Genomic DNA, 19438 nt, shown 5'->3' with positions numbered 1-19438 from the left:
TCAGATAGTGTGCTTCAGTTGGCCTGCTTTTTTTCCTTTGATGATATTGCTAAAACCAGCTGTTCAGTTATCACACAACTGACTCTCTTGATTGAATACACGATCATACATTCGGCTTAGCAAAACTCCCATCTGTCTGATCCTTCTTTCTTGTTTAGCGATAAGTATTAATATCATTATTATTCTTTAATGGTGCAGTGTTTGTACTCTGCCCCATCTGGACATGATTCCGTGCCACTTCTGTACGCTCATTGCTCCTGTTAATGAAACTCTACCATACTTAGAATCGGAAAACATTCATGTAATCGTATATCAGGGTCAGTGATTCTTCTGTAGTGCATGTAAGGCACACTCAAATCTTTTATAAAATTCATTAAATTTGCCATAGCAATGGTTGGACATATGGTCAGTATTTGAAGTAGCATGCATCTAAGCATTTCTCTCTAATTATGTACTATTGACATCAAACTTTTATTGGATGCCCAATCTAAAAAAAAAAAAAAAAGCTGAATCTCGTCAAAGCTTTGGTCTATAGCCTGACAGTCAGACTTACAATCTGAATCAGTACATGCCACTAATACAGTGTCTCACTGGTTTAGACTCTGCATGCCCAAACTGAGCAGACATATAACTTTTCCAAGGGATCTGCATCTCGTGAACTTTTGACGCCTGCTGTACGTAAATGTGCTGCCATGCAACAGCTCATCACTTGAGTTTGTGCACTTCTTTCTGTGCCCATACCTTGTCAAACTGTTTCGAAAGTGTCCAACTCTCCTCGTACTTATGATTCTTTAACGAATGGATACTGGTCAGGGGAAATGCCCTAATACGCAGTGTCTAAACATTTGCAAGGGTAAACCCGATTTTGCCGTGCACAATTTTGTGTTGATCGTCGTCTCCTTTTCTTCGCAGGTCTTCCTGACCCATTCTGCAAGATCAGCGTAGATGGTTCGGGCCAGTGCCATTCGACGGATGCCTGTAAAAATACTCTAGATCCCAAGTGGAATCAGCATTATGACCTGTAAGTGAATTTCCCTATGAGGCTCATTTTCAACCAATGTTTAAATTGAGTGCATCTAAGCACGTGCACGTTTGTATCATTATGTGCACTATCAAAGAGTTCTTGAAATGTTCTAAATGTTGCAGAAGCACTTACCACCAAAGAATGTTTGCACCTTGGAATCTCGCTCAAAGCATGCTCTCTGCGTGGATTCTGATTGAAAAATTATAGAAACGATGGACGTGCCTTCAGTATTATACTGTAGCAGAGTTCTTGAAGCTTGGAATGGTTGCACTGTTTGCACTGTTACACGGAACTCTTTGTCGGAAGGAAGCCTTCGGTGGTGTGCCTTCGCGCGGCTCACCTGTCGTTTTCACCGGCCAGGTACCTGAGCCGATCGGACTCCATCACAATCAGCGTGTGGAACCACAAGAAAGTCCAAAAGAAGCAGGGGGCCGGCTTTCTAGGATGTGTGCGCATCATGGCCAATGCCATACAGCAGCTCAAGGACACCGGCTGTGAGTATCCTGCATCCGCGACTCTCTTAAGGACACTTTGGATGCTGTGTACTTGATTCATGTTACCAGCGCACTATAAACAGAACACTGAGTTAAGATGTGGGACACAACGTAAAGTGCATTTTCATGTTGTATCCCGTTTATATTGCGTTGTTAACATGAATCAAGAACCTAGCAACGAACTAGCCCGACTAACAGCATTACCTTGAAACATCGTTGCAGATTGAATTGATTGAATTGATTTTGAATACATGAATTCTGCCCTGTTCGGCATATTAATTTTCTGTAAGATGTTACAAATTGTTCTTGTACAGATTGTTCCTTTTCAGTTTAGCCTTGGGGGAGAGTTTAATGTTGATATTTGTGCATCTCCACGCCGAACATGCTGCATACGCTGGCTGGGGTTCTGATTTTTCACCTTTGGGAGGGAAGTGACTGCGAGTGTACTTTTGAAGCTTATGGGGATGGGCACAGAAAAGGTTATTTCACTCGCATTGCAATTTATATGCACTTGGCTTCTCATCGGAGCACTTATAGTAGCAGATCATAATTATATTCCATAGTAAACATGGGATGGGGTAGCAGTGGTCCATTGCAAGTGCCTTATGAGAAGTAACTGAAGAAAGCTCTCCGATGAAAAGCTCTCCGATGGTGACACACTGAAAAATCAAGAAAGTTCGACTTGGGGCGACGCCAGAATATCGGGTGACTAATGTTTTTGTCCATGTTCGAGACCAACGCCCAAGTCACTCTTGGGTGTGTTCTCACGAACGGAAGTGAGTACATTCTCGCAACCTGCAACTCACTCCTGTCCTAGTGCAGTGTCTCATGCTCGTCAAACTGTCCTCTCGTTTCCGACAGACCAGCGGCTAGACCTGATGAGGAATACACCGGGGGAGGAGGGTGGGGACCTTGTCCGAGGCCAAATCGTCATCAGCCTACTCTCCCGCTGATGGGCACGGCCTCGGAAGCCAGAACGTCGTGGTCGACAACAACCTGAGCGCCCTCGCTTGCCACGAGGACCTGCCCGAGGGGTGCGTACCTAGCCACCTTCTTTCTTTGTCCACCCATGTGCATCTGATGCTGTGCTACTATAGCTAACGCGTTTGTATCGGCACCCCGCTCTGGCATTCCCGTACAAAAGTTGCGCAATTCCATCAATCAAGCAATGGTTGTTTAGTCCCTGCTTTAACTGTTGACAGTGACTGCCTGATGAACTGCAGTGGTCTAAGCCAAATGAAATGTATTGAACATTAGCAAAGTTGTCAAAATTTTGTACTATATGGCAACACACACACGCGTGCACACGCAAGCACGCGTACATACACACTCTTGCACAGCTGTGTTGCTGCTTAGCACGTGAACAGAATGAGCCTGCGTGCCCCTTTACAGTGTCGCTGAACGTCTTCAACTATCTTTGGTCACTATCAAAGAAAAGGTGGTCGCCGGACTTCTTTGCAAAGCCACGTGCACTTTCAAAGATGAGGCTGTAGTCAGGATCCTCGCCAAACTGAATTTGGAATCGTAGACCTGTACACCCTCCAATCATTTCTCCCTGTGACCCCAAATCTTGAAAGCCTTTTAGGCAAGCTTTAAGAATGCTGCTGATAATTAAAATCTTAATGGTGCACTCTGGGATATGAGGGATGCTCTAGATAGGGTGGAGGGTTCCACATTAATTTTGACCGCTCGGAGCTTCTCTAACGTGCGCCCGGGTAACGTCCCATGGGTATTGTTGCCACCGTCACCTAGATTCAAACTTGGCGCTGTTTATCCAGTGAATTCTGCCTCAAGGAGTGTATAGTGGGCTCTTGCTTCGCACTTTCTGACTTTCCTTTTGTGCGTGTGCGTGTCTCTGATTAGCTTTATAACTTGAGCATCAACGAGTTGTAGTAGGTGTCGAGCATAATGATTGATGTTGCAATCACTAGTGTGTATTAAACATGATAGTATGTAATAACTGCATACCTTTTGGTCAACTGGGAATTGCACTGTAATCCAATTAAGAGGCTTGTCATGTTGCAGGAAATGTAAATGTGACTACGCTCTAGTTGTACCAGTCTTTTGTACCCAAGAGATAAAAAAAAGTTTGACTCCGTACCGTCTAATGTGAGCTAGTCTCGGTTGATTGGTTTTCGAAATATCGCTTTCAGTGCATGCTGATGGACTAAAGCTAGTGGAAATGTACATCATGGAAGGAGTGGCATTTATTTCATAATCGTGAAGTTAATGTTGAACAGTAGTCAAACCTCGATATAACGAAAACATATATCGAATTATCGGATATAACGAAGTAAATGCAAAAACTCTCTCGCCAATATTGGTGTGTAGCGAAAGTACGCTTATAACGAATATCGGATATAACGAAGACATTTTAGTGTCAGATACGACTTTGTTATTACAAGGTTCAACTGTACTAAGTGCAGCTGTAAAGAAAATTATGTGGTCCAGGGGTTCTACAAGAATACTGAATTTCCTTGATGCCTCGGCATCTAACGTGATACCAGAAATTTCAGTTCAAACTTGCAGTGCATTTGTCAGTTTCAGTTTGTTGGTCCGAGTTTCCAAGAAATTAGCTTTCTTTTTTTTTTTTCTGCCAAAGCTGTGGTTCGCATTCTTTTGTCCATGTGCATACATCGACCGTGTACCTGTCGCTTTGTCGTTGTGTAAGTAGTGCTGGTTGTTGCATCACGCAAATGTGAAAGCATCCTCAAAAGTGATCAGTTGACAATATGGCCACAGGTGCTCTTCTCGTAGATCCAGTAGATACTGTGGCATGTAATGATTCTTGCTGGGTGGTTACGACAAGGTTGTCTTCCCCATTCAGGTGGGAGCAGCGACGAACGGCCACTGGCCGCCTCTACTACGTCAACCACTGGAGCCGCTCCACGCAGTGGGAGAAACCGCTCAGGTTAGTCATCGAGAAACTTCGTTTCAATGCGATCGGGGAATCATTCTGCCCTATAAACAGGGAGAGCGGCTTTTTAAACGCTTGCTGACGTTGATAACGAGCTGTAGGATGATGTATTGCAGCTCTAAAATCGGGAGAAAGTGAAATATACTCTAAGGTAGAGGCACCTTGTGTGCCGGAAAGAACACGGAACGAGAGAAATAAAAGAAATAAAAAGGAAAGGATAGTGATGTCATTATACATTTTGTAGTCATCTGGCCGAAACTTGTCAATGAGTAATCATCGAGAAAGAATCGCATTGCTTTTTAAAATAAACAAAAACTCAGTCGGGACTTTTTCTGGACTTTCCCCTCACCAAGAAAGATGCAAAGGCGTAAAAACATTACCACCACAGTGTCCTGTGCACCTATGTACGGTGGTGAAAATCATGGAAAGGTTCGTCTTATCTTTTTTTTTCAGCTTATTACTTTTTTTTTTTTTCTTCAGAGGTATTCTCACAGCATTTTGAAGCTGTTATCTACCAGCCTAGATGTATTGTTTTCTTTTAGCGTCATTTTGTCAGTCTTCTACTGATGTTGGTAAACACACTTGCTTTTGTATCCTCCATGATTTCACTCCAAAGCATTGCTGAAGTGTTGCCTTCACTACTGTGGCTGTATTCTACCACTGTTGCCTGTCATACGTTCAAACACCTTAGCTGCTGGTCGGTTGTTCTTGCCTATTTCAGTCTTGCTTCTTGGCTCATATTTTCTCCGTAGCGTCCCTCGAACGTAACTGAAATGTTATGCCTTGAGGAATTAGACACTGTGCACTGTCTGGAGTTGGTGTGCTAAAGGTTTCTGTTACAAACTACATTGTATGACAGAATTGAGGCATCATATTTAATACTAAAGGGCGCTGGGACCAGAATGGGACACAGGGCACAACAGTTGGTAGAGGTAGAGCTTAGTTGATTGAGCAAACCTTTTTATCTAGAAAGCAGATGGATGTGCCGCAAAGGAGCGTGCCTATCGGCAGAGTAGTCTGATTTATCAACGATAGCTTGTCACCTTGAAAGGAAGGAAAACAAAATGGTCCCTTGCATCTGGGTTTTACGTGTTCCACGCATTGCGTCTTTTTGCTCAAAAGCATAAAAAAATTAAGGAGTCGAGTAACTAACAGCTTCGTGATGATCGGCGTCACATGTGCCTTCCAACTAGCCCAATTCGCAAACTACTATCACGTAACGAGTAGTGGTTGGGGCCTGTGTTCCACTCGTTTTAGTGCTAGGCCCTATAGAACTGGTTTTGACGGCTTAAAATGCTAGACCATCTACAGTAAAACCTCGTTAATACATTCCTGCTTAACAAGTAATTCCGTTTTAATACAGTCGCGATGAATCCCCCACCCTGCCGGCATCGAACCTAATGGTCTGTCAAATGCGATGGTCAGTGGACGCTTTCAAGCCCATTCCCGAGGCTTCTACTCCACTGCCCACAACATCATTGTCTTCTGATGTTGAAAATAAAATTGAATTTGAATTTGAATAGTTGCTTACCGCAAGCTTAGCGGTTAGTGCGTAGTATTTACTTCATTTTTGGGCGCGTGCAAGCGCGGAATTGGCAGAATGTGCGTGCAGACCATAGATAGTGAAATTGCTGCGCACATATATTTAACGGACTGCAGTCTCCACTGATAATGACGTCAACGCATGGCGACCACGACGTGTTTCCTGCTCCCATAGCTTCTTGCACTTCCACGTTGTAAACGACGTGTAAGTGGACGATGGCCCTTCTGTATCCGACACGGAGCATGCATTGACCATCGCAAGGGCGTTCGCAGAGAAGTGGGGCCTGATGAAGAAACTGGCTCGCGGCCTTGCTGAGCTTGAGGATGCCGTCGTCGCTGCAAGGCCATCATCGCTTCTCCCTACTCGCAAATAAAACTTGTCTGCTCGTGTGTTTGAGTGAGGATTAAGACATAGTTCTTTTCCGGCCGGTAAGTCTATAGCCGCTGATCTGCCATTGTCGGTTAATCAGTACATCGCTTAGTGCATACCTGATCCCCTGTTCCTCTCTAACCACATATTAACGGGTTTTACTGTAGTCCGATTTTCTGCTGTGAGTGCGGGTGACTGCTGTGCTCGAAACATTGGCATTGACGCGCCTTTCATTTTACCTTTCTATCCTCCAGGCCCGCGTACGAAATGGTGAACATGGTTGCTCCCCTCTCCAACCGGAACAGCATGCACGTCGGCAGCATCAGTGCCGGCAGCGCGGCAAACTCTCGGGCTCAGCGCCGGTCTTTGCCTCCGCCTGCGTCGTCCTCCAACGATGACGCCCAGCCACCCCCTCCTCCTCCGCCTCCTCCTCCTCCTCCACAGGTTGGCCAGGTTTTACCTACAATTAGGTTTTACCTGTCTGGAAACCGCATTGCTACGACAGCGATGCACTATCATACATGCCTACACTCCCGCCCCCGTGTGTGACAGTTTTGAGTTATTGTAGGTGAAGTGGTAATACACTTTTAAATTCATGCTGACAAAGTATTTAGTAATGTCAAAGATTGGTCTTGTTGGTTCTGCATGATTCAAAATGTAACGCTGTGACTTCGAAAAGGACACGAACCAAGGAGTGGGATATAGACCAAACTACAGAGTCTGTGTGGGCACAGTAACAATGTTTGCAATGGTAGTGAAGCATTCTTTAGCCATTCCCTGTTGCACTTGGGGTTTGCGCACACGCGTTTGAACAAACGACCATCGTCAGCAGACATCACGATAACCGCACGCGCGAAATTGCCAAAGCAGCCCAGATGATGCGGGGAGGCACACCACGTGTGCGCAAGCCATCCATCAATTTATCGTAGGAAGAACTGTCATTTTGGGGGGGGGGGGAGCGCGGGCATGTGGGATGTTTTCATTGCTGGCATTTTTTCATTGTTGTATTGTACGTGCTGCTCTCTTCTTGCTTATTTCCATGTTCTTTGTTTTCGTTCTACAACACGTGTATATTTGTCGCTTGTTGTAAAGATTCCGAGTTGAAAGTTAGCGCTTGTCCTTGTCCGCTCTTCCGTTTTGGTCTCCGTCCAAAGTTGTGCTCCTGCGTGTTGAATCACGACGAACATGATTAGAGCCGTGACTTTTCTCTCATTCAGGATGAGCGCAACGGAGCGCCACCATCACCGTCCCCGCCACCTGCGAGTTCTCCGCAGGCGGACACACCACAGTCCAACGCTCGGCGGCGGTCGACGCGGCATCGTAACTACCTGGCCCGCAACCAGCTTCACAGGGCAGCTGACCTTCCCGAGGGATACGGTAAGAAGTCACATTTGTGTAGTGAAAGTGTATCGGTGAGCTTTACTTGGCTATGAATAGCGCCGGTGAAATATAAAATCGTGCAGATCCCAGACTTTGTGGGGAATTCAGTCTAAGCAGAGTATTGCTGGTCCTACACCAGCACTTAACTTGTCGTTATTGCTTAACTATTGCAAATGAGCATTTCAGCTCTCTCAAAACGCTAGCTGCCATGATCGAATTGTATGCAATGGTGAGAATTAATGCATGTTTCAATTGTTGTCAAGCGCACTACGAACGAAGAAGAGTCTGACAAGCAGCTAACTCTGCCCTTCGGCCCCACAGAGGTACGGACGACGCAGCAGGGACAGGTCTACTTCTACCACGTGGCAACAGGGGTCAGCACGTGGCACGACCCCAGGGTGCCTCGCGACTTCCCCTCTGGCGACCTTGAAGCCCTGGGACCCCTGCCTCGGGGCTGGGAGATTCGGTCGACGCCCACGGGACGCCTGTACTACGTGGACCACAACAACCGCACCACACAGTTCACCGACCCCCGTCTCCCTCTGCTGGGACTCACACCAGCTGCCAGGTGAGTAAGCCTGTGAAAACGCTGCTAATTATGCAAAACTTTCTTTCTTTTTTTCTTCTTTTCTTTTGGCTCTTCCCTTGACTTTGTGTGAACGGCTGTCTGGTCAAGGGAACTGAGCAGTTACAGAGACAGATTCCAAGCCAGGCCAATGTCTTTTCATTCCAGGAGAGCACTGCCCATGTCCCAAACGTCATCGGCACAGGGACATCAGATGTCTCCTGCCCATGCTTCGCCGGCGCCTTCTGCTCCGACCTCGAACATGACCTCCGGGTCTTCGAGCCTGACATCGTCGAGCACGGCGGCTCAGCCCAGCACGGCTCCACCCAGCGCTTCTCGAGAGGCGCCACCGCCGCCAGCAGGCCCTCCTGCGGGACAGCGTAGCGCTCCGGGTCAGCCCAACCCATTAACGACGAACGCCAACCCTCCCGGCGGCAGCGTTCAGCAGCACGTCAACAACGCTCCCTCGCAACAAAGTAATCCGTCATCGCTGCCACCCCCTCAGAGCCCCATGTCGCCCATCAACGTGAACGGCTTGCCACCTGTTGTGCCTTCCATGACGGCGACCAACAACCACCGGAACAGCTTCTTGTGAGTGTTGCTCCGTATTGGGGCGAAATTTTGAAGCTAATGGAATCATGGGTTCTTGTCCTGTGCTAAGGTCTGAATCCGAGGTAGTTAGTAAGGCAACATCTTTGAATGCAGGACGCTGTTTGCCATCCACTTATTCAGTCGCTTGTGCTGTTCTCTTAAAAGATGTTCTTTGACTTCACTGCTTGTGAACACTATCACAATTGCGAGCATTGCCACATTTCCGAGACGTTCCACACTTGAGAGCATTGTGACTCTCATCAACAGTACCACATTTATGAGCTGTGCAAGTTTTATGAGCAGCGCCACACTCGTGAGCAGTGCTGTGCAATTTTATGAGCAATGCCACCAGCAAGGGTAATGCATTCGTGTGACCATGCATTGTACTAGTAAAGAATAACCTGTTGTCTCCTTTACTGTCTACAGCCTCACTGGCCTTTATGGATTACTATGCAGAATGTGGACAATGGTCAGGAACACAACATGGTTAAACATTGTACAATACAAGATATATAGGTTGGACTTGCGAAAGGAGTCATGCAAGATCTGCCAGTAGTGTAGGGATTTTTGTAAAGAAATCGAAGTGAGTAAAATAACAAAAACATAGATGGCAGGTTGGATTAAAGAAGCACGAAGCTGCTGTAGAATGTCAATAATTTTTTTTTTTGGTCAGAAGTATATTCATGCTAACATAGCTGTAGTTAAGCTTTCTGTGCTGGTAGGGTCATAGATGGCACATTCAAGTAAATCTTGTCTCAGCATGCTCTGGCGATATGGATGCATACTACTATGGATAATAAGGATAATCCGTACTACAGACTAATACGGATGTAGGCGCACTGGATTGCCAGCACCTACTTATATGCGTAAATTATTTCCCGTTCCCAATTTTTATCTCCACTTTTTTAAGGCACCCAACAATTGTCCCCCTTACTATCACAGCACCGAACTTCCCTTTGTCCCTCCCCCTTTTATTTCCTGTCCTGTTCTTCATTCTTGTGAATACTTTGACATCAGTTACCCCACACTTTGTGCTGGCTCATTCTCCTCTTTCTTATCCATTTTGCGTGAGAGAGAGTAGGCTACGCATACATAGAGACGCTGCTAAGGAAAACAGTTGCTGTCCTGACAAAGACAACTCCCCTTGTCAAAACTTTGGCCCCAACGACATACTCTGTTTGACTACTGTTACTCCTTTCAAGCCTCCATCTCCTTGTGAACTTGTGTCTTCTTTGGATTAGCGGAATCTAGCACTCTGTTTATCTCTCCTTTAACACGTGAAGTTACCTCTACCTTTTAGCAATCCTACCCCATCTCTTCCGTGGTTCTTTTTGCTCCAGTACTCAATCGCATTTTGCTTATTTCGACTGCTGATCTGTTAACGCTCCAGCCAGCTTTGGGCCACAGCATTTCTGGAAGGTGGGTCTTGTCAGCTTTCACGCTGGGCTCATCAGCTAAACGCTTGTCACCGAACCGCCGAAGTGAGTGCACGCTCTGGTCTTGACAGTCCTGCCTCTTCCTGCAGCGGTGGTAACAGCGGCGGCGGCGGTGGTGTGCCTTACCTGGCAAACAACAGTCCCGCACCGACGGTTCACGAGTCCCACATCGGCGTCGGCACTCATCATGGAACGCTCGTCGTCGCCCGAGCTGTCGTGTCTGCCCAAGTACAAACGGGACCTGGTGCAGAAGCTGACAGCGCTGCGGCAGGAGCTGCAGACGGTGCAGCCCCAGTCGGGCCACTGCCGCCTGGAGGTCTCTCGGGAGGACATTTTCGAGGTGATCGCTCTCATCTGAGCGCTCCGCACATGGGTGGGCGCACTCGCTCGCTAGTACGCCGTTTCGCACTTACTGCACAGTCATTTCACAGGCCCGACACTGAGCGTTAGTGGCGAAGAGTACGAATGGATTTGAGTGTGTTTTAATGTGAGTACGAACAAAAGTCGGTGATGGGGATCTTTTATGGACATGAGTAGGAACTTAAGTGACTGTCGGCGAATGTGAGTTGGTTGGCATGAGTATGTATTTGTGTGGGTGGGAGTGCTGGTGAGTGTGAATGGAAGTGATTGTGATCGCAAGTAAGCGTTGGCGAGTATGAGTCAGCGCGAGTAGGCACGTGAGTGAGCGCCGACAAGTGTGAGTGCATGTGAGTGTGAGCGAGTACATTGCCTGCTAAAATGATAGTGAGTGAGTATGAGTGTTGGCTTATTCTGCCAACCTATGCTTGCATACTGCCCGGAATATCTCGTGCTCTCACCTGTATGAGATGGGCATGCCATGGCTACTGGCTTTATGTGTGCAGTTATCAGCTTCGCTACAGGGAAAAAAAAAAAAAGGACAGCAGAAGCTTCCTACTGCCCCGCCATGTTACAGTGGAATCTCGTTGATACGATCTTTACGGGAACCGGAAAATAAAGCGTATCGTTCGAAAATCGTATCATCCAACGTATTATCCAATCAAATCATATTATCGGGAAAAGGAAAAGAATGTATCATCCCGAAAAACGTATTACGCAGAATGTTATCGACGAGGTTCCGCTGTACATTGCTCATAAATTTAATCAGTAGTAGGACTGTAACATATTCATACTTTTTTTATTGAAGAGGCTCTTTTGCTATTTTCAAAGTTGCATCATGTTCATGAAAACACGGTAACTGTGTGATAGTGTGCAATACATTAAAGTGTGCAAACGTGCGGACGCAAAGGGTACAAAAAGGGGTTTTACTGTGTGCTATTGTTACAGTTGACAACTGAATAGCGTTTGACTGTCCAGGGGGAACAGGATCTTGCGGGCTTGAGCTTCTATAGCTGTAGCTTCTGTAGGACTGTAGCTTACAATAAAGTGTGCAAACGTGCAGATAGACATGGTATGGAAAGTACTGTGTGCTCTTGTTATAGATGACAACCGATTAGCATTTAACTGCCCAATGTGAACATGATATTGCAAACGGTAACTTCTTTTACATTTGCTTACTTCCTATACAATTGAACAAGTAACTTGGCACTATACAATTGCTTGTATGCTTACATACATCTTATATGTCTTGGTTTATGATGCAGGAGTCGTATCGGCTCATCATGAAGATGCGTCCCAAGGACCTCAAGAAGCGGCTCATGGTCAAGTTCCGTGGCGAGGAAGGTCTCGACTACGGTGGCGTGGCCAGGTGGGCTGGGCTGTTCATTTCTAAGCAATAGAGAAAGACCGGCACTGACAAGACTCGAATGAGCAAGCAAGGACGCTGCAACATAGCCTGCACAGTATCGTGGGGCGTCCCTCTAGCTCATCGATGTCTTGTTGTTGCTGTTCTTTAGTATTTCCTGATGCACTAGCGCATCTGAGCTGCTCTTGTCTTCTTCATTCCTTGGATTTACAGAATCCCATGTTTCTTGGCCATATGAAGCCAACAGGCATTGGAGCTAAGGAAGGCATAGGGGAAACTAGCTGTGCGCTTTTAATTGAAATGTATAATTAATATTAGAAAAGGAAAATGAATGTGGAAGAAAAGACAAATTGCTGCTGTCGAAAATCAACCCTTTTTCGCTTGAATCAATAAGTATAGAGTCTTGCAATAATATTTAACCAGTCTAAACCAAGTTGATCTTTAGCGTCCCTTATAGAAACCCTATTGGTTGAAATCATTCTGGAGCCCCTGCACTTTCAGTATCTCTTGCTGCCCTGCTGCTGGATTCATGACGTTAAACTTCATCACTTATTAATAAACATATGCTTAGCCAATGACTTAGCTTTCCTTTGTACTAATATTTTTATGTGTTGCATCGTCATCTGTCACGCAGGGAGTGGCTGTACCTTCTGTCGCACGAGATGCTGAACCCATACTATGGCCTGTTCCAGTACACGCGAGACGACATCTACACGCTCCAGATCAACCCGGACTCCTCGGTGAATCCGGTGCGTGTCGAGAGTTCCTTGCCACTTTGGTGCTGACTTGTACACCTCCGTGTAATTTGGTCATGCGAGGTTGCTGTGTTTGTTTCAGACATCCTGGCCACTTGTGACCCGGAATGTTGTGTCATAGTGTTTGTTGTTGTTGTTTGTCACCTGTGCATAAAGCAGGGCCTGCAACAGGCAGGAGCTGCCTAGAGTTAGCGCAGCACACTTATTTGCTTAAGATACAGAACGTATGCTCTCAGATCTTAGTTGCAAGGCTCACTTCCCACCGGCGACGTGAGGAGGTCACGCGACCAAAAAACAACTGAAGGCGACCGATGCCCACACAGGCAAGTGGCGGCCGGCCACTCGCCATCAGCTCACAGTTGCATCGCCACGTAAAACAAGCATCAGCATGTAAAGGTGTCCTGTTCCTGCGCATCGGATTGGTTCAGAAGTTCTGCGACTGAGAAATCGAGCAGCGAGCGACTGGCCCAAAATGGTCGCTTTTCGACCATTTGTGACTGGCCGCGCGACCACTGTCACTCGTCAGTGGGAATAAGTCTGTAGCCTGTGGCGCTGGGAACTGGTCATCAGGACCAGAATACTGTATCCTTAACAGCTGCTTATCCCAATTCTCACGATACAACCCAAGCAGAGGTGTATTGATTCGTAGTGAAGCCATTAGCTAGAACATATCGGCATTGCTCTCAGAATCTGTTTGTTCTCATCGCTTTTTGGCCACTTAGAATATTCTACCTCCTCTTGTTCTCTTTCCATTCAAGGTGCAAACATCACAGGTGTACTTAGAGAGGTTCAGTGACTGTACACTGCTGTTGCAGTGTTGTGCACGTCAGCAACAGACAGCTCAGAGTATTGGTTTATGTTAACAATCTGTCCCTTTGCAAAGGACTTGGTAGATTTTGCAAGAATGTCATCATTCGTGCTTCTAATCAGTAATCAATTGTGATCATTTTCTAAGTGCCTTCGGAAGTAAAATATATTGCACCTCTTCTGCAGCTCTGGAATGTTTCAGACATATTTGATTTGTAACGCCATCACCGACGCAATCTCGGAGGTCGTTAAGCGCTATCACTGATGAAATAATTAGGGGTGTATGATACGACTCGGGGTGATATTCAACTGCGCACCATCCAACTCTGGAAGTATGTGAAGCTGAAGGAGCTGGTGTGAAATCAAAAGGTGAACAGCAGAAGCCACCGCAGTGGCCGTCTGCGGTGTTCAGTAGCTAACAGGCGTGGCCTACTTGAGTATCACTGGGGCAACTGAGAGAATGATGACTATGTGCTGGAGGCGAACTGGCCGTTTATTTTCCGACTAGAACATGAGTTTTTTTTTTTTTTCTCTCTATGTGAGCGAAAACCCGAATCCGAAACTAAGTGAAAATTTCTTGTATTCGGAACTGCACCATTATGCGCATCGTTTGGACACTCAGATATATGAAAATGAGCCAATTTAAGCTACAAAAACGCGTTACGAAAACGCATTTTCCATTGACACTTAGCGGCTTCACTGTGCCAGTTTTGCATTTTTCTCCACTTCACTTCTGATGGATATGGCTCACTTTGAAAAAACACTCCTCACATATACGTACATAGCATGGGGGTGCCACTGGCCACCTTGCAATGTTGATAGCAAGCTCTACGAGTTGTGACATTGTTGAGATGCATTTATTGCATGGAGTGAATTGCCCACCCCAGAAGCATCTCGGTGACATCGAGGTCATACAGGCAACTTGTCAACTTCTAAACCCCCATAGCTTCCTACAAGAACCACTAGAGAGAACTCTGGCGCAGAAGTGGTGGTTAGTACTACATGGATTTGCATTCGTCCTTTTGGCTTCCAAACGGCTTTGTGGCTTTGCAAATCGACCATTTTCAACAAAATAGTTGAAACTTGTTATATAACAAAGTCGCATCTGACATGAAAATACCTTCATTGTATCCATTGTTTGTTATAAGCATACATTCGTTACACGCTGGTATTGGTGCAAAAGATTGTGCATTTGCTTAGTTGCATCCGAGTTTGTCATATTGAGGTTCGGTTGCATTGCGTTCTAAATGCAGCAATCCGCAATGATTGTGCGTGTGCGCAGTTTGCATTAAGAAAAATTATGATTTGCTTTGAAGTTTAGAAAGATAAACCGTAATAAATAATGCCGCAAGCACAAAAACTAGCCAATTCCATGTACTGCCCATCGTACCCATGTTAGCTGGACGATCGCAGGGCCAGATTTCCCTCGGGTAATTTTTGTAGAAAATTACGAACCTCAACTGGCTCAAACTGTTGTGACTTGCGCGTGTGGTGCAGGTATTAAAATTGTCGCCGGCCTTGTTTCATTGCTTGGTGCAAAGTGTTAAATATCGTGAAATGTAATTTTTTTTCCGTGTTCGTGTGTTGCACAGGAACACCTGTCGTACTTCCATTTCGTGGGGCGCGTCATCGGGTTGGCGGTGTTCCACGGCCACTACATAGACGGCGGCTTTACGCTGCCTTTCTACAAAATGCTCTTGGGGAAGCCCATCCACCTGGACGACATCGAGGTCGTTGACCCGGACCTGCACCGAAGCCTGACCTGGATGCTGTGAGTCGCCAAGCCAAAACTTGTTTGTTTGATTGTACGTGGTGCGGCTGTAAGAGAGTTAAGGTGGAAACGCGTGGAATGTTGTCTTGAATGTGCTTTTAATGTTGCATTGTCCAACTCCGGTGCGCCCACGTTATGCTGTACGATAACGGCTCTGTAGTTCTGGCTGAAATACTGTAAAACCTCGCATATGATACAATATAGTATAAGGGATGTCTGAGAAATAATAAGGAAGCTGAATTTTATTTCTAATAAAGCCACCAAAGAACACAATATTTCAGAAGAACAAAGAGCTAATAAAGCCACCAAAGAACACAATACGTGTCAATATGAGAAAAAAAAGAAAACAGTTCAGCCTCTAGAATGTTTGGTACCCCAAATAACAGGAGAAGCAAGCATGCTACACCAAAATCTGAAAGAAAACGCTCTCATTAGTGGGAGGGTTTAGACAGTGTGTTATGTTTACTGTGGCTTTCATTGGCAGAAGTGTAGTTATTTCACGTGTAGACATAAAATAAACATGTCGACGCTGCACCATGGCAAAAATAAAGGTCATTGATGTCGAAGAAAATAGAAGTGTGGCCATCAGCAACGTGTATGCACACGAACGAAGCTCTTTCTGGCTTCTTTAGCACATCGTGCACATTTGAAGTATACGCTGCACCTTTAATTTGTTGTTTCTGATGATTTTGTTCCCGTCGTCCCTCTTCTGTCGATTTCCATGTTTTGAAATTTTTTGCTGTCAAGGGTCACTTCCCGCTCCGTGCTTGACTCTTTGTGTTGTTCCCTTTCAGGAACAATGACATTGGGGACATCATAGACACGACCTTCTCCGTGGAGCACAATGCCTTTGGACAGCTCCAGGTACACGAACTCAAGCCCAACGGCAAGGACCTGCCCGTCACGGACGACAACAAGAAGGAATACGTCAGGTGCGTGCTCGCTTGTACATGTGTGCCCTTTCTTGCCTTGCCTATTTTCTTCTTTTCTTCCTTTTGTCCCTCTTAATTTCTTGCTTCGTACATTGGGTTTACGTAAGTTTAGCCTTTTCCACTTGTTTCCATTGCTGCTACACAAGACGGGTGACCTCGTTCTCCCAACATTGTTGAAGTTGAGGGTGTGGAAGCATCCCTTGTGATGACGCGGCACAAACTTATTTCCCTGTGCAGGTTGTTTGTCAACTACCGGTTCATGCGAGGAATCGAGCAGCAGTTCCTGGCGCTACAGAAGGGCTTCAGCGAACTCATTCATCCGAACCTGCTGAAGTCCTTTGACGAGAAGGAACTAGAGGTGAGGATTTCCCATTGTCTCCTAAGCGAAACAGATTGGATATCAATTTCAAGCTTAGCTTTTGACCTAACAAGATTTAGACTGTTGGACATTGATTGGGAGACGAGGGGATTTGAATGTAGTAATACACGCTTTTGGCATTATTACGCTATAGGGGAGTAACTTGGTTATGCTGTGTAGAATGGCACATTCTTTAGGGTACAATTTTGACTCGAAATGATAATTGTTGCCATTTTTGGGGGGCATTAATTACTGTTACTTAATGCTACCTGCTGCAGCGACTTGGCGTGTGGCGCTCCACTGCTAAGCACAAGGTTGTGGTCTTGATTGCCGGTCACGGCAGCTACAATTCATTGGAGTCGGGTTGTCAGAAGTGCATCTATCTCATATCTTCTCCTCGCTTAAACTTCACGCATCTTGTGCACGACACGGCTTTCATTGTGGCTGCACGTTACTTGCGCAGCTGGTGATTGGCGGGCTGGGCAAGATCGACCTGGAGGACTGGAAGGCCAACACGCGGCTCAAGCACTGCACGACCGACAGCAACGTTGTCAAGTGGTTCTGGCGGACCGTTGAGTCATACAGCGAGGAGCGGCGAGCCCGGCTCCTCCAGTTCGTGACGGGCAGCTCGCGAGTTCCCCTCCAGGGCTTCAAGGCTCTCCAGGGTGAGGATGCTGATGCCAGTCGTAGTTGCTTTGCGCCATGTCGTCTTAATCCCACACTGTCACAGATAAGATAAGGAGGATTTGTTAATTAAAGGAATCGAACTTCGCACCGTGTCTGTCATACCCGCAGGAGCGAGTCATGTCGCAGTACATGAATGGATTTAGTGTCGCTTTGAGCGAGCGTTGCTCGGCGTCATTCTGAGGTTGTCGCACAAGGAAGTGTCGTGACTCTTATTGCAGAGTGCGCTCACTGAACTCGCTTCACTTCGTTTCACGCAGCCCCTTTAAAGTGCACAGACTCTACAACAGCTGTTGTTGAAAAGAAATGGCGGAAATGTAGGCCTTGGGCACACACGAAATAAGAGCACGGTGCGGACACCAAACGCCCCCTAAACTCAACAATGTAATACTGCCACCCACAGCTGCAGCTGTGAACCGCATGGCTCGATGTTGTGGGGGCCAATCACAGAGCCGGTGCAATGTGTGTTACGCATAAACTCGCACTGCGATCCTCCCGTGAATGTCGCTCGTATCGGTTTCGCCGTTAAAAATGAAAAAAGTTGTATTCTGACTGTGCCTGTTTCAGTCAACACAAGGAACAGTCATGCATTTTTAATGCTCAATTCCAGTGGCCACCGCTATCTTGCATATGCGTTGCCGCACATGAAAAAAATTGCCCAGATTTATATTGGGTTCATTGTAAAAGAAGGTAAGGCGAGCAGACACGGACACAAGAGGAGAGAACCAGACAACACAAACGCCACTTTCTTGGGTATTGGGTATTACCGATATTGAATAATACTGATACAGTCTGCGCTTGTTACAACGGAACGGTATACAACAGACTTTCGGATATAATGGACCATATTTCAACCCTAGTTTGCTCTACCTATTTTATTAATGCAACGAAGTTTGCTATTAATGTACCGCGCTACAACGGACTATCGGCTACTGCAGACGAAATTAGCGGCAATTTTTTGCAAAATCGGGAGTATAAAACGTACTTTTGCAGTGTCGACAGGGGCTGACAATCGACTTGATCACGCCAGTGGCGCGCTTAAGGGGGAGGAGAGGATCAAAAATAACTTTTTTGTTTCTTGGCAGAAATGGCTGAAATTTGGCACACACACACTGTACATTGCAATAGAGAGGCAAATCTAAAATTTTATTAAGATATCTTCATTAGTTTTTGTTTTATAAGAATTTACAAAAGTTTACAAGTTCCTTGCTCGTGGAAAGCCTGGCACAGTAACGAAACATGGTACGGAACTGGGAATACTTTGTAGGTTTGCCCAAATGTCTAATCTATATCAAGAGAGTGTTAGATTTTTTTTTTTTAGTGCTCTCATAATTTCTTACTCAACATGACATGCATGTGACTTGTGTTTCACTGCATAGAGCCATGTAGTTATTCTGAAATAATTAAATAATGGAAAGATAAATGAACATTTCAAGACTGTCTTGATGTGCACCACAGTTTATGGATCACGCCATAACAAACTGGATAAAAATCGGTCCAGCCATTGTTGTGCTATGCTTTCCACGAGCGTCATTTCCAAAAATAGATTTTTCTCGCAATTTTCACGATCTGATCCCCGCGTCCCCCCTTAAAGCCACGGCAACATTGGTGGCGTCTGGTCAGGGTCCGTTGTAATGAGAGTCAGGGTCGTTGTAATGAAAGTGTAATAACGATTATCAGGGTCCGTTGTAATGAGAGTCGACTGTATTGGGTATTGGCTATTGTTGACTGGGGGGGGAAGAGTTTTCGTGAACGCCATATGTGTTTCTCAAAATTATGAACATGGTGGTGGCATTAGTGATTCCTTTCCTGATATTAATAACCATTCGGAAGTGCTTTATGTGGCACCCAGTCACCACTGTCGTCGATTCCGAGTGGCGCCATGATTTACCACCTAGCACTGCGCCACTAAAGGGACTTTCGGTGAAATGAAGTGCAGTCAGTCAAGGTCACACAGAGTTCACCAATACACTAGCGATGCTACTCTGCCCCGGTGAAGTTTCACTGACTGACACCTCTCCTTTTGTCCTCGCTGTTTTGCGTCCACCAGTTAACGTAAGTTGTGTCCCCACTTCTCCAGGTCAGCCGT

General features: G+C 46.0%; 1 protein-coding gene across 1 annotated transcript in view; it reads left to right on the top strand.

Moving 5' to 3' along the window:
* LOC119453038 (E3 ubiquitin-protein ligase SMURF1-like) overlaps nt 1-19438 on the top strand; it is a 123435-nt gene that overhangs the window by 96604 nt on the left and 7393 nt on the right. Inside the window, 16 exon segments of the mRNA XM_049667489.1 lie at nt 913-1021; nt 1385-1518; nt 2380-2468; nt 2470-2552; nt 4346-4429; nt 6602-6791; nt 7565-7724; nt 8049-8295; nt 8461-8623; nt 10531-10659; nt 11942-12045; nt 12677-12791; nt 15197-15375; nt 16170-16307; nt 16545-16665; nt 17129-17330. Of these exon segments, the coding sequence (XP_049523446.1) occupies nt 913-1021; nt 1385-1518; nt 2380-2468; nt 2470-2552; nt 4346-4429; nt 6602-6791; nt 7565-7724; nt 8049-8295; nt 8461-8623; nt 10531-10659; nt 11942-12045; nt 12677-12791; nt 15197-15375; nt 16170-16307; nt 16545-16665; nt 17129-17330 (2247 nt within the window).

Source organism: Dermacentor silvarum, chromosome 5 (assembly GCF_013339745.2).
Source record: "Dermacentor silvarum isolate Dsil-2018 chromosome 5, BIME_Dsil_1.4, whole genome shotgun sequence".
NCBI lineage: Eukaryota > Metazoa > Arthropoda > Arachnida > Ixodida > Ixodidae > Dermacentor > Dermacentor silvarum.
The sequence above is the reverse complement of the archived record's forward strand: the minus strand, read 5'-3'. Positions and strand labels throughout refer to the sequence as shown.